This window comes from Varroa jacobsoni, unplaced genomic scaffold (assembly GCF_002532875.2).
Source record: "Varroa jacobsoni isolate VJ856 unplaced genomic scaffold, vjacob_1.0 scaffold_696, whole genome shotgun sequence".
Taxonomy (NCBI): Eukaryota; Metazoa; Arthropoda; class Arachnida; order Mesostigmata; family Varroidae; genus Varroa; species Varroa jacobsoni.
This window is the reverse complement of record NW_019213598.1, coordinates 182,365-207,424: the sequence shown is the minus strand read 5'-3', so window position 1 is coordinate 207,424 and position 25,060 is coordinate 182,365. Positions and strand designations below refer to the sequence as shown.

Here is a 25,060-nt window from a genome sequence, read left to right as displayed (position 1 = left end):
GTGGGATCGGTCCTGTTCGGATGGCGTGCCTAGTAATAGCTGGGTCCTATGTTGCTAAAGGGCTCAATTAAAGCAGGTCTGCTAGCTGTGAAATAACAGATGTATTTTCCCTGTATCCCAGCCTGCAGAATATCGCACGTAAATATATCATATAGTACATGCAAACACTGAATATAATTTTATTTCTCATTGGAAGTAAAGTTGATTTTAAATCTGGTAAAGATTCTCAGTGAAGATGATACCAAAAACATTCTAAATGAATACCCAGTAATCTAGTATTTTATGTTAGCATATAGCCTGTCAACCTGCGGTACTATTGTACCATAAAGTGGTAGTTCCTCTGAAGGTAACGAATAGTTTCAACTAACGTTCAAATCACTGTTTTCCTTCCGTTAAGTTTGCAACTTTTCATGAGCGTCTAAGGGTTTGATTCGAATGATATAAGTAAAATAAAATTAAGTGCAGGTATGTCTACATACTCTCCGATTAAGGAAGACGGCTACAATGGGGGACAGCAAATGGTCCTATCAACGTACCATCAATGATGTATTGGACCGACTTTCTCTTCGAAATGCGATTGAGTGCAGAATTAACCAGGCGTGGTCCCTATTTGCAAGCCGCGTGTTCCATTCTTCATAAATATCACAGAATAACTTCCGTGCTGATCAGTCTTGTTTGTTGCGGCAACAACCCCAAAGGAACTCCACCTTTGTATTGACTGCTGGACCAGACTCAATGACGGTACGCACCCGAATCCGTTGGCCAGCTTAAGGCTCATGGACCAGTGAATCCTTGCGCCCTGTGCGCGAAGAAGGGTATGGCCCTAGGTAAGATGAATAAGCCAAATTCGCTTCATTGATTATTCCTGCACCACTTCCCAGTTCGATGTGACCAAAGCAGTCACTCATCAACAGCCAATCTCGATACATATCTAACCATGACTGGTTAGTTAGTTTGTGATGGCGACACATTGGTCATATTGTATAACAATGGTACTAGTATTTTGAACTCTGCATAATCGTGCGAAGACATAGCGTAAAAAATACATTAGAAATACTGGTGAACATGTGTCGCTCATTTTTGGTCACATTAGCTAACCGTTAACATTGCTTACATGGTGCTAATTGATAATACTAGAAACGTTTCGGTTTATTCGTAAATTTGTTTCATAGTTGTGTATTCAGGAAGCAAATATAAAGGAAATAAAGATCTTTTGATCCATCAGCGTGATTACTGAAAACAAACCTGAACATAAAAATGTAAACATGGCCTAGTCATCAGATATCGTCTAGATTTCATCGTTATTCTGTTTCAATGTGACGTGAACCTTTGATGACTCGTGTTCCACCATAGCCCGCTGCGCTATACTATTGAATTTTGAAACTTGCGTTTTATCTATTGATATTTATATGAATTCCAGTAATGTTTTGAGTACGAAGCCCGGTGATGTGTTGATCGAAGGGCGATATGATTTTTTCCACAGTAAAACTTAGCTAATTGTTCGGAAGATCATTCATTTCCACTATTTAAGGTGGCCAAATGTTGGTAAGCATAGCCTTTTGGTTCATCCTCTCCCCCGCTCCCCTGATCTCTGCCACTTCTAAACCCTCGAACCAAACTCCCGAGTGGTTCGAACCAGCAGCTGAGAGAGGTGGCGCATGCGCCGGTAGCCTTGGCTCTTGGCCGGGGCGGGCTCTCCCAACTAACTGAGGCATGGCAGGAACTCCTGATGTTCTCAGACAGCGTAAGTGCTTCATGGACACCGGAGCTGCGACCTGATAAACGGGGAGTCTCACAATCACGTGGTTGCGTACGTCGCACGTGGCGTTCAAACACAGCCAGAATTTCAGATTAACAGAAAGGAGCCATTTAGAAAATCAAAAACAACAGTTTCACTGTTTGATTTGCATAGCCTCTGATGCAACGCGACAGGAAAACCCAAGCATTAGTACTGCAGATACTAATTGAGCGCTTGATAACTGAAGCCAAAGTGTCGGTATACATAATATATGCATATATATAGTGTTGAGGTGTGCCGTGTCCAGAGGGAAGACTTCGCTTGGATGAACTACGCAGAAAAGGAAAAAATACCAACTATTGCTATAACTGCTATATCGTGTAGGTGAACTTATGGGTAGTTGTGAAGCGAGTTCCACAGCTGTTGGGCCAATTGCTTGGTCGCCGTGTCCCGACGTTCACGCAACAACTGCGGAACCATCGATGGCCAATTTGGCGCAACAACGTGCTTCGTATAGCCATCAGGCAGGACAAGGTAGGACGAAAATGCAGATAGCACGGATTTTACTTTTTTTACCTTTTAAAATTCTAGTAATGCTTGTGTCTTTATTTATTTATCTACTTATATTGGGGACGAATGGATAGGGCAACAAAATGACCTCCAACGCATGAGTCTACACCGTAGTTGCAGGTAAGCATGTATAGAATATTTCTACATACATTTTCGACAGATCTACAAACGATGAAATATACCCTAATCTTAAACTGTTAGTTTGCTTGTTAATTTATGTTTTACTTTGTCTGCCATCAGAATCTGCGACTTTTTGCGCAAATGAGCGAGCATCAAAGAACCATTTCATTGCAGAACGCAAGTGAAAATAGGTGCCATTAGTCCTTTGTCAAATAAAGACGAATGCCTCGATGTACTTTCAAGCATAAAAGTTTACTGACTTCGAATGTTCTGTCATGTCCTTACTATAGAAAATACATGATAAGGTCGTTCGGCATAGCTACGAACTTCCAATGAAGATTCGAAAATCCAAAGACTTTGGTGGCGGCAGTTTTCAGATTTCCGATCTGGAAGTTTGTGCAAATGGACAGCAAGCAGGTAATCCTGTTTAACTGCCGCAACTCATAGCAGCTGACTTTCCTCTATGAAAGTGCTGAAAAACCGCAGATGTTACTGAAAGCTGTCCCTAAAAAAATATATCCATTTGAGTATCTAGTCCAACATCCTTTTGAATAATCTTTCATTTCATCCTTTTGTAAAATCGATCATTGAAAATAAGTTTCAGCGGCGTTGTACGAACTGACGCAGCTTTGCCAAAAAGATACAGCCTGCTGTAGCGCCTTTCCTACCTTCAAATATAATTATAGGTCGGGGATACGGTAAGTTCTATATGCCCAAAATAGTATAGTATTTGCATAAATTTGAATATACGATAGGACTGCACGAATAAAACTGTATTAGTTATTGAAGCTGATGTGTGAATGCAGATTTTCAAATTTTATTATACATATAAGATTATTGTTTTCCGCCAGTATTGCACAAACTTATTAATTACAAGATGTCCTGAAAAATGTATATATGGCTTGAATTATTATAACGTTTATTTTGATTTCCATATAATAAAATAATGTACATGACATGTGTACATTTTCCTTCTACGGCAGATGTCTAACTTTATTACCGCTCTGGTCAATATACTGCTGATTACGGTGGCTATTGGTTCACAAACTTTAACAAAGGTTTCAATTGTGATAAACTTTCGTCTAATAGCAGTTTTTAAATCTTCCGGCAGCGTCGATTTTTTCTAGTAGACCCTATTTTTAAAATATCTATCTCCACAAGAAAAAGCCGAGCAAGAAAAAAAATATGGGCAGGGCATTTTACAGGACCTCTTTGTCTAACCCATCTGTACACAAAATTCTCATCAAAATATGCTGTTACATTACGATAGTAGTGTGTAGCTGTTCTGTTCTGTTGGAAAGAAAATTCGCCATTTTCATCTTCCCGAATGCGGGGTGAACCAAACCCTTGCAGTACATTTAACAGTGTACGGTTTTTTTAGTGTACACTGTAGATATCCAGGACACACCTATTTGTATATGGCCTAGTGAGAGAATGCATCCTTTCAGAATTGATACGGTTATAATTCCCGGGGAGTATATTTAAATAGCGCGCTTTTACCAGTAGTTTGACAACAACGACACAAACAATAAGTAACAAACCGGCATCGTAACGCTCTGATGTTATTTAGTGTCCACTGCTAAAGTAGGCATACACACGCTATGCAGTCAGGCCCATACTGACTGCTGCTCCCAGCGGAAAGTAATCTGTTTAAACTAATTAGCAAGAGTGGCTAGGAGACGTCGAGTTGCTTCGTAGAAGAGCGAACGAACAAGTTCCGTACTGGCCGGTCTCGGTGTTATTGCTTCATAAGCAGATTTCTACAGCCGTATTCCTAACAGCGTACAACATTTCCCACATCCAACCCTGGATCCCCGTGTCGTTCGCCTTTCTCCTTAACTGCTTTTCCACCTAAAAATCTTGTCATTAGCGTCAATGACTCAGCAGCTTACTCGAAAGGCAGATTTGGCTAGAAGGCTAAGTTAAAGAAAAAAAAAAAGTCTACTGAAACAACATATTGATCTAGTTGTCGAAATACGACTTGTCGAGCCTGGTTTGCTTACGCGTCTTTGTTGCCCTGTAAGCCTTGCTCATATACGTTCGTTCATGAGCTTATTAGCGAAATGATGCAGCCACTGAGGCTGCCGCCCACTGTAATCTCTTATTGTATATATATATGCAATTTTCGTCTGCTATTGATATATTGACGCGGTCGGCGGCTGGGTCATTTAAATCTATGGCTTCAACGACGACTTGATGCCAATCTCGCTCTCACCGGTGGTGTCGCTTCTGTAGACAACATCAGACTAAGGTGCTTGCGGACGGTGTGTGTGCGTGCGCCACCTGTAAACATAGCTCTTGTGAGATTGTTTCGCGTGTTAAACGTTCACTGAAAAAATTGCAACCTCTAAGGGAATTAGGGCTTAGCATGCATACAATGCACGCAAGTCTATGCGCACATGCGGTTTATTATTAAACCAAAATACATTGTAACACATCCGTTTGCGAAGTGTTCATTATACTTTTGTATAAACAAAGGCAGATCTGAACGTTGACATCAGACACCATCTTTTTCGTCATGTTGATGCAGCTTGTGCGATCCTCGAAGGATCAATTCGATTCGCTGGTTGGACTCGATAAATAAACGTATAGAAAATGTACGACGTCGTATAACAACGACGCTTAGCGACGGCTTAAGGATAAGACATTTCTTCCTTTGCTAAGGTTGTCCAGCACCGCAGCACGCTAAAAACCGATACGAATACCTCAATGGTACAATTTTTAGCAAATGGAACGAGTGAAATTTATCGTTCGTTTGTTATGAGAGACAGAATCGGCTACCACAGAAAAGTACAGCAGAGTCAAAGCTGATTGGGTCACGCTTCATATATCTTTCCCTTCATGCCGTACGTTTTTTTTACCTGTCAATTAGCAACACGTCCAACAAACAACCATAGCCGCTGATCCGTACGGAAGATCTCCCGCTTTGGGGTAGAGAAAACCAAAGATCACATCGCACGATGCCTGTCACTTTTGGTTGGACACCGCAGGAGATCTCGTCCAATAACTTAAGCTCGAATTGAAAAGCACTCTTCTTGAGGTAAGTAAAAGCGCTCAGGTACTGACCACAAGTCTGGGTACAAAAGTGGCTTGCCATACGTAATCTACTATTACATCTTGCCCGATAATTAAAAGTGACAATGTGACTTCAACATGTGTGCCGTTGTATAAAACTCTATTTGTGTTGCTTTCCGTTATCAGGCCTGTTCATGGAGCTAACAGCAAGCAAACCGACTTCCATCGGTATATATATATATCATCGACGAAGCCATTTGGTTACTCGAGTCCATTAAATCAAGTTAAATCTTTTGCTTTATATTGAATTGCTGAGATGCGATTTTTGAGATTTTTAGCGCGACGTGAGAGTTGATCACGCCTTGAGGTTCGTTTCAGTGTTATAATGTAATCGTTGTAAGCAAACGCGGCCAAGTTTCCCGCGTACAACATCTCTAACCGTCTGCAGCATTCATTAGAACGGAGCTATCCTCCCACCGAGCGCGTGTATTCGTTTTCACGAGGTCCCAATGCACTGTTCTTGTACACTATATTGTTTTGTGCTGAGCATGATGGTATCTTACTGGCCAGCTTTCTATCGGCGGCTATATCCCTCCAATGTACTGACTGGCTGCAGCGTTAGCGAGAGACAGTTCGCATATGAAACCCACCACTGCGAAATAACCCCCATAGGGAAATGGTTAGGTTACGCGATAACATAATGTAACTATTCTGTTGGTGTCGCTATTATTAACTCTGCCGTCTCACCGCGAAAAATGCCTATGTGCTTTTTGAGGACCTTCAGGCATTGTTAGCGTTTACTCAATGGAGCCTTGATGGAGGTGAGCGTGTTTCTCGACATGGAGATCTATTAGTGCGTAGATCGCAGCGGACAGCCATATTCAAACATATCCTCAATAGACACCTGACGCTGTTTAGGCGATTTTATCCTATTTATGCAAGGAAACGGAGAATCAGCACCGCAGCTATATAGGTATCTTAGATAATGATTTCCTTTATTGTTATTTTTTATGTTTGCGTCATGTATTTACATGGTACAGTAGGACCCTGGTTGCAAATCCAACTCAACGAACGTTACTACCAAAACGTCTCGCAATCTAGTCGAACAGGAATGCGTTAATTTACATTTTAACCAAAGTCCCTATAGGAACTCTCAACTTATAGTTAGTTCAATTTTTACTGGTTTTTTCATCATTATGATATCGTATTATCGAAGGCAAACACTGGCAAGATTTTTCGTAAAGCTACGCTTTGTCTAGATGGTGCTAGCGTAACAAGCTTGATGTAGATGCATTCAGTCATACAGCCTGCAATTATTAGAAGATCACCGTTGCTTTCTGTGTCTACTGCACACACACACATACAGGATTAGGTATAGACAGGAAATTTCTACGAACTCTTATAGAGTATTTAATGCGTTTTGTCCTGTTCCATATTACCCCTATCGAGTTTCCCTGCCCAACTGGCTGGCTGCTTGCCACCCGTTCGTTGTCTAGAAATACCGAACGGACCACACCGGAACATCAGCACGGCCTGCTCAGCCCTTCAATAATGTGAAGTTATTGCCAGGGGGAGGTCATAAACCGATCGCAGGGTGCAGCGGCCTCCGATCCGTCCATGCAGACGTGTCAATGCATACAAATACAATCTGTGGGGTTGCTGGTACTGCTCTTCGGTCTTGTTTTCCTCGGGGTTGGAGTATTCTGCATGGCCATTGGTAATGTCCTGCGACAATGTTGCGTTCTCATAGACAGATGTTTCTACTACTCAGGGATACTGATGAATTAAACAGAAAGCAACCGTCGGTTCGTGAAATAGGGGCTTTTGAAGAGTTTCATTTGTTTGCCCGCTGACAAAAAATAGACAAGTAGCTAGACTGACATGTAAAAGATATCATATAAAAATCTTTATTTGTAAAATTACAAATAAAGATTCTTTTAAACAATATGTTTTGCGTATACTTTCTTTTTAAACCTTTATGGCATTTAGTTAATGGAATGATTTATAAAGTTGTCCTGGCTATTTCCGATGCAGTGAGTAACTGAGAATTTAGTTGTTTTATGGGCAGGACACTGTCTGAAGTGATTTCAAACAACACTGCTATTTATCTTAATGGTCTAACTAAATAGAAACAATTTTCTTGACAGAAGCTAATAAAAACGTCTGCTTCGTCCCCGTTTATCGTCTATTGCCCAAGAGTATTTTTGCAGAACCAGCATGGCGCTGTGTGATTATTGAAATAGCTGTCAATGATCATTCGTTGTCACAGTTGCTATCTACAATCATCTCTCAAGACGACGCAGGTCCCGTAGAGTACGAGAAACGAACGAGGGGCAACAAAGCAAGTTTCTTCGGTACGACCAATTCCTTCAACACCACGTCCATCTCCTGCCCTCTCACACTCACCGCCTACTTCGTACACAAGCAAATGTCAACCACGTCGCGAACGATGGAGACTAACGGCAGAAGCATTGTAAGCTAGGAACATGCGGAAAGTTCCCTCATACCAAGCGGAGTAGTCGTTGTGCTGTCTGCAGTCGCACATTCGTATGGCGTCGGCGCCAACAACTCAGCGGTTCGCGGCCATAGTTTAGCCACGCCGGACTCCGAGGTCGTTCCGATTCAGAGAGCACTACTTCTTCGCTTGGTAACGGCGGCGGCAATGGGTCGAGGTGCCAACGAGCGCTCCACTCGTGCCGTTGCTGCCGCCGGGAACCACTGCTCGTCGCTCAAAGGGGGTCAGACGATTTATGAGCAGAGAAATCACCAGCGACGCGCCCAGATTTAATAAACGGCTGAAGTGGAAACGGCAGCGATGGCGGCAGCAGCAGCGCTCGCGGAGGCAAACTGGTCGGCCAGCTTCTGCAGTTGCGACTACTGCTACTTTCTACCTTTGTCGACACCATTGTTTCTGCAGCCGGCCGAACGAATAAACGACGGACCACGGGCACCTGCAGAACATACGAAAGAAGAGTATAGGACAATCCAGCAGGCGCATTGGAGGTTGGTAGCACTTTGCTACTCAACCTACAGGCGCTGTAGGACACACAGTCATCGAAGAGGATAGGTCGGAGAAGTGTCGACTCCGGACGTTTGCGCTGGAGCGTCGGACTATTTGAGTGCAAAAGAAGTGATGTGCGATGCAGGTCAAGAATTGGTGGAGGGCAGTCGAGTTGGCCGTGACTTGACCCAGGACAGGCCCGTCGGATGGTCAACGAGATCGGGTCGACCCTAGGGTTAGGGATGGGGAATTGGAAGCGCGAATGTAAGGCGACCGGGGTCTTTGTTTTTCAACAAATGGCCCTCCTGGGAAGATTCTTCGGCGAAAAATAGACAGGAAGAATGGGGCAAGCCCAAAGTAGGAGATCTAAGACAACGATCGTATGTCCTCATAGGCTTCACATGGACGACTCTCGCATGAAGACCTATCGGAAAGGATATAGGATCGACAGTTGTAGAAATGGGTGTGATTGGAGAAGATCAGCAAAAGCAACTGACGTTTAGTCCTTTCTGTTGCTGCCACGCTCGGACTTGTACGAGCAATGCGGGCTTGTGAGAGAAATCAACGAATAGCTGAGATATGATAACAGCCATTAAATAAAACTTGTACTTCTTGATTTTGAAACATTTGTCCAAGCTTCGTTCGCTTTCTGCGTCTGTATCATATAGCCATCTTTGTTCAACCGCACCGTACGCAGCCCTGCGGTACATGGCTATGTTACCACTACAAAGCTCTTAACATAAAAGGGACATTGAATTCTTCACAAGTCTTCCTCGTTTTTTTTACCTATGATTTTTCAGTTTGTCACGAATATTTGTATCAATCGTACCTTTATTAAAGTTTGTCTCAATTTTAAAATCCATAGTGGTTTACTCGACTCAAATTATTTCTTTGACAACAACCTCATCTCAGGAAATGTTCTGGTCATCCTATTTTTTGCCTGTTGTACAAAATCCGGCTAGTTACGTTTCCAAGTCAATTCGATTCCGAAGTAACGAAAACAGAAGTTGAACCGCATTTACCTTTTGATCAAATCGACAATGCTAAGAAGCGCTCTAGGAGCTGCTGGCCTCCGGCTCGGTTCTCACTCAGCCTCCGGAAAAACTGTGGTTAATTAACCAGGCAGTCGAGGAGTGAGTACTAACATGTCATCAGCAGGAAATAGCTAGCCACGATATCTGCGTGTTTGCGAGGGGGGGTCGTCGTCGTCCTCGTCGTCGAACGCGGGGGTCTCCTAGAGCACAGTCTCTAGACGCGATCACGTTAATCCCTGCAGGCTCAGCAGGATCGCCTTCACCGCCTCGTTTTGTCTCGCCATCGCGCTCAGATGGTGACTCACGCATATTCGCTATATGGCAGCTCTAGGTAGTTACAACTAGTGAGACGTCAACTAGTTGTTGGTAGAACTCATCTATTATGCCATTGCCGGTAACGCAAAGCCGAACGGATGATAAAGCAAATTACCGTTCTTTTGTGGGATTTAGTAGCCCTACGAACTACATCCTTGTAGGGGAGCCAATGTCAGAAATTGAACGACTGGAACGTATGTAGGTAGGGCTGTCCTGCGACATTCAACGTAGGGCATCAATATGATACTAATAACGTGGAAAACACAGTGTGAATCTGGATAAAAAAAACCGTTTGATTATGCCAAGCATCATTTGAAAGCACGTTTCGCCTTTTAGAATTAGACCCGACAGGGGCATCGTTGGTGAAAAATAAAAAATACTATGCGTGCCACGAAACGTGTACCGGATTTGAGGGTCAGGTTAGAGCTGAGGTTGTACACGTAAAGTTACTACTGTCCCAGCTTTATATCGTTTTTGATTCAGACAAGCGCAAAGTAGAGATCGTTGCAAAAGCCAAGCTATTGGCTTAGTGAAGTACCTGAAGACGAAGCTTTATCCATACAAACAGGCGTTATGAGACATCAGAATTATGTTTATCTAATTTCTCCATTAACCAGAATTGCTATCGTATGTAATACTTTATAGCCGATGGTAGATGACGTCTCGGAAGCAGAATCAACTTCATTTAGATCGCTAGCGCGCAGTCGATTTTTCTGGCCAAATAATTAAGGATATTAACTGATTAAATTAAAAATATTATTTCTAACTGTTAGGCCCAAACAACGTGGGATGTTCCCCCAAATGCTCTGGCTCAAAGGACGTTTACCGTTGGAAATGTATTGAAAAGGGGATAGCGCTAAGTCATTAAAGTTTGCTCTGATATATTGGCTGAGTCAGTCGAACAGCGGCAGTTGCGGTTGAGACTATTACCATTCAGTCCAAGAACCAAACCCGAACTCGAACGACCACAAAATGTTTTGATGATCTCCCTTGCTCGCGTTTTTGTGTGAGTGTTTCTCCCTGTGTGTATGTCTGTCTGTGTTTACGTCTCTTCGTACTGCCTTAACGCGTAGCAGCAACAACGGCAGCAGCAGTAACTGGCATAGCGTCGGTGCGCTCGAACCATCTTCTATCGTTAGCGAGACATAAATCACCATTATCAATGAGCCCGCGTGAGTTGTGGCAGCCCAGTGTCGAGGGAAACCGAAGAAAACAGGGATCATCGGGGACTTCTCATCTGTTCATCCTTGGCACCAGCAGCAGCAGTAGCACCGCCGATCCAACGGCGGCCGTTGCCTAACGAAGACTCCTTCTCTCGCTTTCTGCGGAAGAACTTTCGCCTCCCAGCACAACTCCCACATATTCTCTCGCTTGCCAAGCACCTTCTCTCCCCCCCCTTCTGTCCCTTTCCTCCCACTTTCTGTGCTCCGTATTTCTCGTTGTATCTGTTTCGACGACGCCGGTTTTCCTGGCTACCAGGGTAGATTCATGATTGCGTGGGTATACGGGCGGGTACGTGGTTGTGTCTAAATGTACAAATGTGCACTTTCGGTCGAACTGCAGAATATGTGCCGCGACGAGCGGCGGATCCTGCCCAATAGGAAATTATGGAACGTAAAAAACGTGCGGAACGACGTTTGTGGGGATCTGTTTCATCTCAATACTATTCAGGTATACCGCAGCGTACCTACGAAATTGAATAATCATCTTAAAAGGCGTTTCTAGGGCAACGTTAAAATACATATCGGACCAATATGCTTACTTTATTTAATTACACCCATCGTGTGGCATTTGATTGGGCCTATTGCCTGAGCTTGAACCAGCGACTCTGGTGACACCAACGTTAATTGCGGAACATCTACTGCATATGGCTAACTAACGTTACAGAATCACTAGGAGGAGAAAGTTTGGAGGCTATTAAAGTTATCTTACGTAACATCTACCAATATATTGTACCTGTTCAGTTTTGCTCAGTAGTTTTTTTCCTACAATCGAGTTGGTTGCGTAATTAACAGCAGAAACACAACAAATATAGAAATCGCGTATAACGAAGTGTTCGCCTTTCTACAATGCGCGTATCCAGGTCTACGTTATCTGTTCATAGACAAACTTAATTCTCCTAGACACGTAAACGACAGATTCTGTCGGTTGTCAAGTGTTCTAATGCTGTTAGCGTTTAGATCCTAGTAGCTATATCAAGCCAAGGAAAGATCGACCGTGCAAACGCGGTTCCTGGTTAGCGTCGTCGCCATCAGCATCATGCAGTATTAGCTACATTGAGCCAGCAGTTGGTAATATCAGGCAGTGCCTGCCCACAACCGTATGATGTATGTCCAACGATACAACAGCAGTTCGCGCGGAGTTGTTTAGCTGAATCGCGGTTCCGAGCAACACGTTCCCACCTAATTGGGTTTTTCGTCGATTGCCAAGGAACACCGGTGAGGAATGCCAGCTCCCAATGTTCGTTTCGCCTGATACCCGCTCGGTCAGCCCCGTACAACACAATCATCACAGGCGGAAACTCTAGGGAAATTCGACGAAATTGTTGTCTTACCAGTTACATAGTACACATGTAGTTTGCTTTTGACGGCTCGACGGACATGAAGATACTTTGTGGATTGTTAGCGCCGTGATGTCAGGCATGATTGCCCTGTTTTCGCTTCCTCTTTGAGGGAACCTATATGCATTACTGTTGCTTGTTGGTGTGTGATCAACGTTGGACTAATTCAAGGTTTACTTTCAATACATATGAATATGAATTTTGTGTCGAGGTAGGGAGCGTGTGCTTAGCTGTACATCCATAATGCTCTTCATGTTTTTCTGGCTAAGTAGTCGAGATTTGCCATCGTTACCACTTTGCATCAAATAGTTGATTAGCTTTCCCCACAGCGGTTGATAGATAAAACGAGGGCTGGCAATGGGAGAGAATGAAAAGCCCTGACTCTGAGATAGATAACGAGCGCGTGCGTGAAGTCGGCAATAACAAATAACCTACAGCGCACGGGATATGGGAAACAAAGACCCCTCTCACTTTCATGGACCACCCTAGCGGTCAGCCCCCTTCTCGAGCGCAATATTTGAGGCTGACCATTACCCGATGCATTGCAGGGACCATTTAGTTCACGCAACAAGGGAAAGTACAAAGAATTGGTGATAGGTCGTGAGCAGCAGAAAACACGGTGGAAAAAATGATCCCAGACAAAAGTGTATCTGCTTCGAAGAGCCAATAGGAATTAACCGATGACGGTACTCATTAGGCTTGCGCCACGGATTCCACAACGAAATTATTTAATGTCACATAAATGCGCGGCAGCTGGAGGTAAAATCAAGGGAAAGGTTGCATAGGTAACAGGGCTCGTGAAGGATCCATGACTGTGGAAAGACGAGGTTCTTAGAACACACAGTGTAAAAGTATCTTAGAGATAACGACAACTTATTATTAGAATGAATGTTCCTACACACCTAACTTATACTTAAAATACGCTCGTTATGATCTGACAAGCTTGAGGAACTTGAGTTCATCATGCGCCTAAGCGTAAAAATACAATTTAAACAAAAAACTACAGTGTCGAAATGTCTATCAAAATGTATGTATCAATGTTGTTCTTCGTAAACTTCTGGTGTTCGTTAGGTTTAGCAAAAACCTAGGAAATAACTGTAATTGGCTTAATGCTTTGAGGATAAACACAGATTCGCTTCCGGCCACATCAAACCCACGAGATGTTTTAGTGCTAGCCGCTAAATGTACATGACGAATTTTACTAAACAATATCTACGCCAAACTAAGTATGAAGTACCAAAATAATAATATGAATAAAATACTCCGACTAGTACTCCTGTGCTACATGCTACAACCTTAAAAATAGTCACAAGGATCGGGTTTTATCAAACGATGTTATGACTACTCCTTTTTAAACAACGGAGCCGCGTACGAATATCCAGATCCGACTCGCTCATCGAATGGAGTATTTGCTGCTTTTTAGAGTAACTTCATTTCCTAATATTAATTACGTTCGTTCACTCCGTGTATCTCGGCAGTGTTGAATATACTCACATTAATGATTACGAATAGTAACTGGGGCGTGGGTCTCTTTGTACTTGCAAATGCGCTTTAACCCGGGCAATAATAGCTCCTCTATTGCACATGTCGACTTTCAAATTCGCTACAGAGTCCGCGTTTTCCGTCGGGAAATGCTGACGGGGGGGACGCATCCATGGGATGCATAGAATACTGCGCGAGTACTCGGTATCGATACTTCACATCACACAAGTAATGCATCAGCATTGAAGTGGCCCTCGTTCTCGATTGGACGTCACCGTAGTATTCATTGGGGATATAGATTGCTTTTTTCATCCATCGCCACTACGCTGATCTTATCAGTCCCAACGGGAAAGCAATATTTGGGATACTCATATGGGATCATTATTTCGAAGCAGAGATCCGAGTTCATTTAAAAGTAGCGTCACAATAACTACGTTGCGTTATCGGCTCAGGCATCTGTAATAGTCAAACAAACTGACGTCCATAAGGTGGGCTGTTTTTAGCATTTCACGTTTAAAGGTGTCAGAAAGAGAAAAGGATAGCTGGTGACGAACCTCGGGCAGCCAGTGCCTGGGGCGGCGGGGCGTATAGCACGAGCTAAAGATATCCGGAACTTGCAGGAGGATTTTGTTATCCCTTGTGGGTTATATATAAACACAGGGACGCTGGTTCTGTTTCAAATTAATTTGTAAAAATGGTTCGGGTTCGGCGAACGGGCTTGAGCCATTTGATGTCAATAGTTAGCGCCGTCAACAGCAATTTGATGGAAGTGTAACTTTAAACAGTGCTCTAACTTTTTTTTTAGGTATCTGAAACTAAAGTTGCCCTAAACGTAATCAGTGGCTGCCACTGATCGAAGCTCCACGCGGTATATGTTCAAATCATTATATGCATCCCTAGCGGACATGCATTACATTTTGTTTTTACTTAGTCGGCATCGACTTCGGAAAACACTTTTCGATTCCAGTCGACTTTTAGATTGAGTAGCACCTGTTAAAAACTGGCTTCCCCTTTAGTCTCTATTATTTAAATTTGGAAAAGGCGTAAGATCTCATCAAAAAAAAAGGATGGGTGATCTATGCATTTTGAGCATCTACCTTACTTCGGGTTCCGTCTCGATCGAATGCGATTTACAGTAATTAACGAGGTCTGTTCCTCGATCGAGAATGGTCGAAGAAAGCTGCTGAACGTTAGTTTGTGAAGTTTCAAAATGGCTAGCTGGACCTGAAGGATGTGCCCCACTGTGGCCGATCGCACGAGCTCGACGGGGGGAGCGGGACAGAGGGTCGTTCCGAGATACTGCTGAGGGAAAACAGCTGCCAAACCTATCGTGAGTGAGTTGAAGGAATGGGCAGTTGCTAAATAACAATAGCGACCCACCGTATTTACTGGGATATACACAAAAATATATCTGTTGTATATCGTACACAGTGACCGAAAAAAAAACCTAAGAAAGATACGTTAATACTACGTCATGACACCACGCCGGGCATTGTGCATCGTGCCGTAATTAAACTGGTTGAGCGACGCAAAGACGCCCTGAGCTGTGACGAAGGACACAAGGTAATTTAAGGCCGAAAACTAAGTGAAGGCGCTTTCTGTTAAATGAAAAGGCGGCAAATTTTACAGTTCGAAGTAAAAGGTTGCTCAAGTTGCTAGAACTTGTGCAGTGTGCACAGCTCGAAGCATCGGTTTAGGATCTATGGCTTTTCTTACTCATGCGTTGTTGCGCCGTTATTACAGCTCTATATCAATTTTCGGAGAACTGGTATCCAGATGTGTAGGGCAGGTTATGACTGATGACATGGCGTTTCTGGTGTAAGTTGACCCATTTGTTGGTCGATTTGTGATTCGTGGTGAGGCCAAGAAGGTACGCGGGTGGGTGGCAATGTCTCAAATCCTCGTATGTGCCAGCTGTGATGGATCATAGTTTGGAAGCAGGGAAACCCATTGGTACATATCCTAATTCTGTGTGTGTCGCGCTTGCCGATGGGTGTCATGCTTCAGTAGGAAAACAGTGAACGGCGATAATTATCGTCGTCGTCGTCGTCGTAAGCAGGTGGAAAAAGCTCGATCTGCAAACCGAACTAATAGTTCACTTCTCTAAATAAAGGGCTAACATAAACCTGTATTGTTGTCAGCAATTGTAACAGTCGAACAAAACTGTAATACTCAAAACAAGCGACTGAGACCCGAATTGAGAATTTTTTCTGTTCCTGTTTGATCTCTAAGTCAAGTATGGGTATAGATACTGACACTCCGCTAATGACGACTACCGACTTCTCGGCTTATACTGTTGTTATACAATTGCTTGACGTCTTGGGGCGATGTAGCAATCAAGAAAAGATGCTTGAGGTGATTCAGCACTGATAGCAACACATACCTACAATTCCTTTATTAATGATTCGCTTCGCAGATTGTCCTTTATGTCAAGCGCTCTACATAAACTTAATGTGGTCAGGGCACACTCGTTTCAATGTTACCTTTTACAAAAAGCGAAAGTCATGCCAGGTATGCTTTCGTACATTCAATGGCTATGTATCTAATCAAACGAAAACAGCTTTATTCATCCTGCTCTTCATTCGCCCCGTACTATCAGCAGCGCTGCATAGCGAAGCTAATTTAATAATCTACTAGCAAATACCTTCTTTGCATTGGCCTGCCTCTTGGCTGATTGCTTCTGCTACCAGATCTTATACCGCTGATATGCGTCTTGTGCGCTGAATGAATGGAAGGCAAACGCTCTATGATATGTATTCCGCAGTAGTGGTCGCATGACCGCGGCCTGAAGCTGTCCGTGTGGATGGCCAGGCTAAGTATATAAGCCGACTTCACATAGTGAGGTCTGTGCGAACGGCTGTAAGTCCCTAGCCGTACATCACTACAGACTTAGCCTTCTTTTTCCCACCTCCTGCTGCCACCGACGCCCCAGTTCTTCAGCTACAAAAGACACTATGGTCATCAGTCCAGCGCCTTCAAGGGAGAGAAACTGCAGACTGCTTACCTTTGGGACACTGGCCAGACGCCGTCGCCGAACCACGCGCTGGTCATCCTAGCAGACGTGTTCCGGATAATCCAACGGTAAGAGCTGTACAAAATACAATACGCGCAAAATGAATCAATAAAAAAGGGTTAGTGGAAGGTGGGTGATGCAAGGCAATGCCAAGTCAAGAAGGGAATCACAGTATGTCAGTGTAACGAAATTGTACAAATGCGCCAGTACGACGAAAACCGTGTGAAAGGCAGAATCCCCTGTTCCACGAATAACCATGACGACTAAAGCGATAATTTGGAAGAGATGCGAAGAGGCTTCCTCTGTTCACGGCGGTATTCGTTGGTTTTGAAAAGAGCTCTGTTTCAGCGCACGTGCTTGCTGACACAAATGTGCTGGAGTTGTTAGGAACAAGCGCACGGCATGAGTGCTTTATCCACTGCCACGGATACGGTAGATCGTTTGTTCGGGTTTCCTTCTATTTCAATACGGACGTATCCACAGTGCAACCGTTGAGGGGCCACCTTGCAAGCTTCTACTATCTGCGCGTATGGGGTTAATCGGTATATATCAATCTCCGTGACGTCATGCTCTCTATTTCGTTTCTTACTGTCACAGCAAGTTAAACTAACAACACTTTCTGGGAGCTGTTAAGGTCTGCTACACCACTCGCATCCCTAGAAGCGGCGTTACCGTCGTGTCTGCTCTATCGGACAGTCCGTAGTCGTCGTCGTCGTCGAGTAGGCGAAGACGAGTGGCGGCAAGAGAGCGAGCACCATTAGCTAGGCCACGTCTACTGCTGAAGAACAAGTCAGTTCTAAGTGGGATAAATACCCACCCCAGAACCCCCTAACTGACTCCTTTGCTCTCCCACTGCTATCGATGTGAAGACAATCGCTTCAAGCACCTGATACTCTACAATGAGTCCACGCTGATAGCAGGCTCTGTCTGCGAGGAGTTTGTTCGTATTCCCGATTCTCGCGCGCCGCAGATCAGTTCAGGCTAGCTTTGTTGTTCGTGGCAGTGGGGACCGGCTACTTCACGAGTGCTCCGCAAAGGACACTCCGCCTTTATGAGAGAATGCGGATAAAGAACGACTCGATGACTGTGTGGCGGTAGTACTGAAAGAGCACAAAGCAGCAGAGTCCGGTATATCTACGCTAGCCTTGGAAGGGATCGCTTTCAACCTTAGCTAAGGGGGTAAGTTCACCAGAGTTCTACTGTTTCTACTGTTGGGCATGAAGTCTGCTTAGCACAGAACATAGCAGGAGAATAAGAGTAGCTGTTGGCGGAGCGAAGTCCATTCGAGTCTGGCAGGAGGAGCAATGCCAAAGTGGAGAACGCAAGACCAGCGGCAAACGTTAGAGACAAGCAAGGGGTCTCTGAGGATATTTTTCCTAATTTTACACAACGCATGTGACACACGAACTACTCGACTTGCTCACTTTCTTTCTCTTCCGTTTTTCGCCCTTTCTCTACGCGTTGCGGACTCGCTTATAGGGAATGACTTGAGGCAAAGGAAAAGCCCAGAAGTAGAATCGAAAGGGCCGACAGGCAATATCAAACGCCGTTGAGTACACTCTCCTGCCAGGCAGCGTTACCACAACGAGTTAACTAACTTCTCATACGCTCCTTGATTCTGTGGCACCTAGTTCCCCTGCGCACGATAGGAGGCGGCTTCGGTCGGTCCGGAGTGGCTGTCTGCTCTGGTCTGACTTTTACGCCAGTAAGAAAGCGCCCCAGAAGGATCTATACAAAGGACGACTTCGGGAAAAGGACATAAGTTGAAACAGAGTCACGCTGAATCCTGAAATTGCGGTTGAGAAGCAAGCTCACAAAAATTGGACAGTTAAAGGAAAGCTCTTCTAGACGCAGAGGTTTACCGGCGCAGCAGCCGTTCGCCACTTCGAGTAGCGCCTTTCTTCACTTGGGCTAGCTAGCTTCGGTATGGCGAAGACCAAAGGGTGACAACTGTCATTCGTTTTAGCGATTTGTCTTCGTGAAGCAAATCACAACATGTCGAGTGCCGGCTTAGCAGACACAACGGCAACGGAAGAAGAATTCGGTAAAGCTTTCGCTTGAACGGTGACCCAACACAACAGCAATTGACAAATGTTGGTGCTCATTAAAAGAAATCACATTGAGTATAACGATATATCCCAAGCCGATGGTTGTATTTCAATTAAAACTAATGAAGCAAAATTTTAATACAGTGCACTTTAGATGCGCGATCGTCCATCTATTAATTTTTTTTTAATATTAAGCTTTTTGTCATTGTATTTCCGTTGTCTATACGTAGAGCATAAATGCACGATGCAAAGCCAACGATTTTTGATCGCTAACCTCAAAAGCGATGCATAATCGGGGAAAAGTTCAAAACCAAGTTCCGATTTCCATTTAATCGCCATCAAATCAGTTCCACCGTACATATTATACACTGATACTTAAGCGGACACTGGACAGATTTGGTCTAGCTTTCCAATTATTAACTGCAATACTGCAGCCATTATTCGGAAGGAGTCTCTCGGGGTTCACGAGCTCCTTAGACACGTTTTCTCGGTTGTCATTCCTGCCCGACCGCTGGATCTGTCGGCCTTGTTCCCTGCCTACGCTTCTGTTCTCCAACTACGCCGCTACCCCTGCGTGTAATATTCACCCTCTCGTTATTACTTATATGTTTGTAGTCCTCTTTCCTTCTCTGATGCGCGCGATATATTGACGCTTACAGAGTTATAGGAAAAGCAAACTCAAGAAAGAGTACCCAGGAGGACACTGAAGAAGCTACTGTTGGCCTATTTGAAATTCTCTTGGTTCGTCCGAGTCCATTGGCGCTCTCCTGTCGCCTCTATGGGGCGAATTCGTATTCAAATTCCACTACACCACATACCTACTACATCCCTGTAGCAGCGTTCCCTCAGCAGCAACAGCGTCCTCCATGTGCCGACGACTACCCTTCGAAATCGCCCAACCCTGTTCAACCGACCCCCATGGTCCGGTGTTCGGTCCCGTTGTGCCCAGAAGTAACGTCTGTCTTCATCTACCTCGCTTCTCTCTCGCTCGATTTCAAGTGTAGCGCTAATTAGTTAAGCCTATTCAACCTCACGATCTAAAGTAAATAATTAACTGCCGGGGGCTATCAACAAGAGGGGATGGTACTATCTGTCGGTCCTACCAGTTATCACCGGTGCTCGCAGTCAGTAAGTTTCGTCTGCTCGGAAACGCGAGCTACATTATAAGCGATAAGCGCAAAGTCGAAAAATGGCTTAGATGAGCTGTCTCAGAGAAAGTTGTTTTAGCTTGACGGACGTATACACATATGTATGTGGGTGTGCATGTGATCTTTGAGCGTCAGTAGGTAACACGCTTAGACACATAATTTCTGTTTGACGCCAGGTCATGCTGACGATTTTGATCAAGGCATGCACATTTCACATGACATAAACACTGCCAAACATGACACATAATTATTTGATTTGGGTATGGTAAACAATGTTTCATAAGACGTATCATACTTGCTTGCACTCAACCACACGTCAAGATAAATCGTTTGCGAATAGGTGATGGATGCATGGCATGACGTTACGGCTTTAGACAGAATCCGCAAAGGACCGCTCCATTATTTATTGGACGTCATATAACATGCCGGACACTACATGTCCTATAACAAACGTAGTATTATCGTATAGTGAAGTAAATATCGTACATTTCATCATTGTATTTACTATTAATTATCTCAAAATTGACTTTAAATAAACCCAACACATTGGTCCAGCTGCTGTTACTAGCCGCAAGCGCGGTCAAAACGCGGTACTCCTCATTCCCCACTCTACACCTACCATTATTGGCGAGAGATTTCTCATTATGAACTATAAAGACTTCAATGGCTAGCCGGCAGGTCAATTCAACTACTATCGGCAAATCGCGCCAGACCTTGTGAGCACTCGATGAATAATAATACATTTTAATGCGCCACAATAAGAAAACGACGAAGTCGATGAAACGGTCTTTCTCCACGAAGCTGATGTCCTGTGGTGGCTGTATGTAGTCGAGCGGTTTCTTTGTGCCCCTGGCAGGCTTTCTATGACAGTCTATCCCTGCCATGCACCACGCTGTTATGAGGCCATCGCGACCCGGGCTCCGTGCCGCCTCCGAAGTCAGTCCGCTCTGCTTTATTTCCCCTTCCCCTTATTCTTCCTTTCTCCCCTTTTTGCTTCTTCTTGGCGCTTATCGTTTACTGTTTATCTATCGAGCGCTCTCGTGCGCGTGAACGGACGAAAGCCGAAAGGACCAGCTGCTTCATAGTGGCAATCCTGTCTCTTCTTTTTTCCCATTTCTTACTGACGAGTCACTTGCGGGAGTAGGAACTGTGGCTAAACGTGGCCTGACCGTGGCAGACGCTAGGCCTTTCTCTTCTTTTTCTTCGTCGTCTTGTAGGAAGCCGCAACGATGAACGATAGAACGAACGATATCCTCTCATCTAAATATTATACATCGCCTTTGCCGCCCCCTCGCCATTTCCCGCGCCCCTGTCAGCTTCTATGACTCCATCTCCCTGTATCTTGTTGAAGGAAGAAGCCATGGAGCGTTCTTCTATGAGGGCGCTGCTCAAGTCCATAGCTCATCTGCGGCTATCTTACTCTTCGTCTATCTGTTCCCAGTGGCGGTGACGGCCACTGTTGGGCGTTGTACTCCTTGCGCGGGATGGTTGTGAGGCCGCGTGTCTGTGAGCCTGCCCAGACGATTTTTGCTTTCTTCGTGCCTCTCATCATCGTTGGTTCCGCCCTCTGTGAGTTTTGCAGGGTTCCGCTCAATGACATCAATCTGAAACTGCCGAAGATGACTTTTGAGCAGGAGCTCCATTATCGTTAAACCAAACAGGCTGTCTCTGCTACCCTGTAGTCATATACGTTCAGGTATTTACATGTATACATATATGCAGTCCACTCATTTCGAGCTCTCAGTGATTCTTACTGAAGTTGACTGGATGTAAAGCAGCCAATGTTTTCAGCAAAGCTTCGCTCTGCATTAGTCTGTGGGGATGTGGTTCTTTCTAATATTTTGTTTATTTTACTTTGTAAAAGAAAATAAATATTTCCCTGGATGATAATTGAGCTACCTTAAAAATTGGGCTATTTGCTTTCCAGTAAACATTGCATAGCTTAATATAATTAGTTTGAACATTTCCGATCAGGGTTGGCATCCCATAGTGCACTACGATGTACTGTCACAATGGGAAATTGAAGATTTATATATACAAACTCCAGATTAGTAACAGGCCCAATAGCAAACCTAGAAATACCATGCGGAAAGGCGAACCCTCCCACCAATTCAGCCGTGTAAATCTATCAGATTACTTGTAGATATTTGAGATGAACAGTTATCACTTTTCGTCCTGAAGTACTGAAAACTAGGTGCAAAGGACAGCTCCGTAAAAAGACAGCGAATAGGATCCTTTGTGAGCATATCATAACAATCGCTGGCATTCTTTATTGTCGTCATTCGAAGTTCACTGCTAATCTGTCTTGATTCCAGTTAGCGCTACGGTTCCCGCGGCGATGACTCGTAAGACTAAATCCGGCAGTCGTCGGGCTCCGGGTTTCGAAGCGCCGCGAAATATCCCTTCGTTAGCGTCCAACGGAAATGCCGCATCACTGCCCATTGCGCCAGAAACAAGCAACAACAATAGTGACATGTCTAACAAAAGCACGCAACAGCAACAAGTTCGAGGAGCTGCACTAGAATGCGCAGGTTGTCAACAATCTATTCGGGAAAGGTAGGTTGCAAAAGACTGAGCCATCTTTATTAAATCATAACCACGAGAACAGCCCTCAGACCAGATGAGTTACCTTGTCTTACGCGAACTGGGATAGCAGCTACACGTCGAGGTTTTTGAGCAAAAATCTTCCCTAGCCTATCGATATCATATATATCTCAAACTGGCGAGTTTATCCACTTCCAGATATCTTCTCTGCGCTTTGGACCGATCATGGCATGAAGGATGTCTGAAATGCTCGCACTGCAACTGCTTACTCGGTGAAGTAGGATCTACTCTATTTTTTAAGGAAAACAGGATTCTCTGTAGGAGAGATTACCTCAGGTGATTTAATCAACCATTAACGCTATTGTATATAAACGGTAGAACAGGGATGGCCGAAAGGGTTTCCTCATGTATGTATAGATCACTTGGACTTAGAAATTTTGTTTATTACGCTGCATTTATACGTCGCTGGTTATGGCATGTCTTCTGAAGCACAACCTGAAAGAAGAAACATTTATTTCGTCACATCTATTTCAGGGTTCCGCTCATCTAGACTATAGTTCATTTAGAACTACAAGCGCTCTATCGAGAGCTTGTTTGCATCCACTTTAGATTCTAGCTGCTTTCTTCAAAAAAAAAAAATAAATAAATAACTAGACATTGTATCTCATCTACTTAGACAAATGCAGCTACACAAAGGTCGCACTTCACAATATCCACTCTCCTTAAACTTCAACAACCGTAGCTCAGTCGTAGGAGAGGGCTGGTCTTTTTCTTTTTTGTTTTTTCCACGTTTCCACCCCACCTCGATTCAGCTAGCCCCAGTCAACGTTGTGAGGTCGAACATCGACTTCACTCTCGCTGTATCTATTTGGTATTCAGAATCTAGCTTTCAAGCAATATAGAATTCGAATCGGCTCCCTGGCACAGCGAAGTAACACTACACTCCGATTCACTACTATCAAATTGCTGGCTCCATTCGGTCAATCTCAGTTTGTCGGTTTTGCTTTTCAGGGTAATCTCCTAAACCAGCCCACAGGATCGATGATTTAGTCCGTTTTTTTTTGTAATGGCAGGATATCGTCCTGAGTGCCTTCGTTCTTTCCATTTCGGATTGACCTAACAAAGGGTTTTGAAATTGCTTTTTGATCGAACGTGATCAGAGTAAGTCTGCCACGTCACACGTGGCGGCAGCAGTAGTAGTGATACTAACAGTGGTATCTACCTTCTACAGCTTCTATCTCCTACAGCGGAGTCGTGAAGCAAACGGGATAAACAACAGTTGGTAGGCGTGCGCACATGTTAGAAAGGCACGTGGCCGAGTAGGCCCAAAGACTTGCCATCTAGCCCGTTCAGGCAGCTAGGCTCGTTGTTTAGATAATAAACGAAAATACTTCTGGTATTGTATCCTATCGTGTGATTTGTTTGTCTCCGAATAGATCAATCGTGCGCTGTCATGCAATGACGACGCTCGTGCTTGAATGGTCCGAATACATGCCGAGCAGCTATTTGCTGCAAGCGTCGTTTTCCTGTGTTGTTCCTGCGGCTAACGCACACTAATGCGTTATGTGTAATTGTGTCAACAGGCTGTATGGGTCATCCGGAAGATGTTCGGCCTGTCAAAAGGAAATTCCTGCTTTCGAAATGGTAATGAGGGCTGGCGCTAACGTCTACCATCTCGAGTGTTTCGCTTGTCAACAGTGCCGTCATAGGTGAGAGGGGAGCGGGAGCACTTAATACAAGACTCTGTCGTTGTTGAATTCTGACGAGTAACGAACGCTGAACCGATGAATTTTTTCTAATCGGAATGAAAATTACTACACTCTCGGGATGAGCTAGTTCCCAGCCTCGTTGCACGCTTTAAGCCCACGTTGAACGTCACGCAATTTCTATGGAAATCGCTAGCGTAGGATGCGTGTTTCAACTAAAACAATAGTCTGGTCGAATTAGAAATATAGTCACGCTTTCGAACCCAGTGACTTATTACTTAGATGATAATATTTATGTCATCTTTGTTCCAGGTTCTGCGTCGGTGATCGATTTTATGTGCAATATGGACAAATTCTTTGTGAGGAAGACAGGTATACCCCTGCCGAGTTATGAACACACCCGCAGGTGGTATATGCTATATCAAGCGATGAATCAATGCAATATCCATATTAACCCTCTTAAGCTTTCTCACGCAATCAGCAGCCCGTAGTTGACTATAGCTTGTGTATATATTAGATACAACAGGAAGCATGTTTAATAAAGACTCTCACGTTTTTCACCAACATGATGACTTTTTATATCTTACCATCCGATATAGATTTTAAAGCTTTATTCGTCGTGTAAGGCAGTACAAACAAACATAAAGAGTATAACATGGGTAAATATCGGCATATCACTTAAACGAAACAACCATAAACCCATGAAGAGGAAGCTAGAAGCTTTTCTCGTAATGTTAATTACAAAACAATATGCCCTATGCAAATA

The 25,060-nt window shown here is 44.1% G+C and overlaps 1 protein-coding gene and 1 long non-coding RNA gene across 4 annotated transcripts; both read left to right on the top strand.

The window, feature by feature from the left end:
- The first annotated feature begins 1,743 nt into the window (after positions 1-1,743).
- On the top strand, positions 1,744-24,858 carry LOC111262747 (LIM domain only protein 3). Of its 2 annotated transcripts, XM_022837238.2 has the most exons (5): positions 1,744-2,272; positions 22,360-22,600; positions 22,787-22,924; positions 24,172-24,297; positions 24,607-24,858. In XM_022837238.2, exons 1-5 carry the CDS (start codon positions 2,131-2,133, stop codon positions 24,686-24,688), a joined length of 729 nt encoding a protein of 242 aa, XP_022692973.1. In that variant the 5' UTR covers positions 1,744-2,130; the 3' UTR covers positions 24,689-24,858. The 2 variants fall into 2 exon arrangements, with proteins under 2 accessions (XP_022692973.1, XP_022692974.1); XM_022837239.2 differs by lacking the exon at positions 24,172-24,297.
- On the top strand, positions 4,659-7,388 carry LOC111262748 (uncharacterized). Of its 2 annotated transcripts, XR_002681832.2 has the most exons (3): positions 4,659-5,468; positions 6,228-6,416; positions 6,893-7,388. It is a non-coding gene; the product is annotated as an uncharacterized LOC111262748 (long non-coding RNA). The 2 variants fall into 2 exon arrangements; XR_002681831.2 differs by having other exon boundaries at positions 6,228-7,388.
- Positions 24,859-25,060: the final 202 nt, after the last annotated feature.

Bases quoted from the DNA above. Each gene is read 5' to 3' on its own strand.
- LOC111262747 (XM_022837238.2), top strand. From the start codon at position 2,131: ATGGGTAGTTGTGAAGCGAGTTCCACAGCTGTTGGGCCAATTGCTTGG. The intron at 22,601-22,786 runs GTAGGTTGCAAA...ATCCACTTCCAG, and splicing joins CAACAATCTATTCGGGAAAG to ATATCTTCTCTGCGCTTTGG. The intron at 22,925-24,171 runs GTGATTTAATCA...TTGTGTCAACAG, and splicing joins TGTAGGAGAGATTACCTCAG to GCTGTATGGGTCATCCGGAA.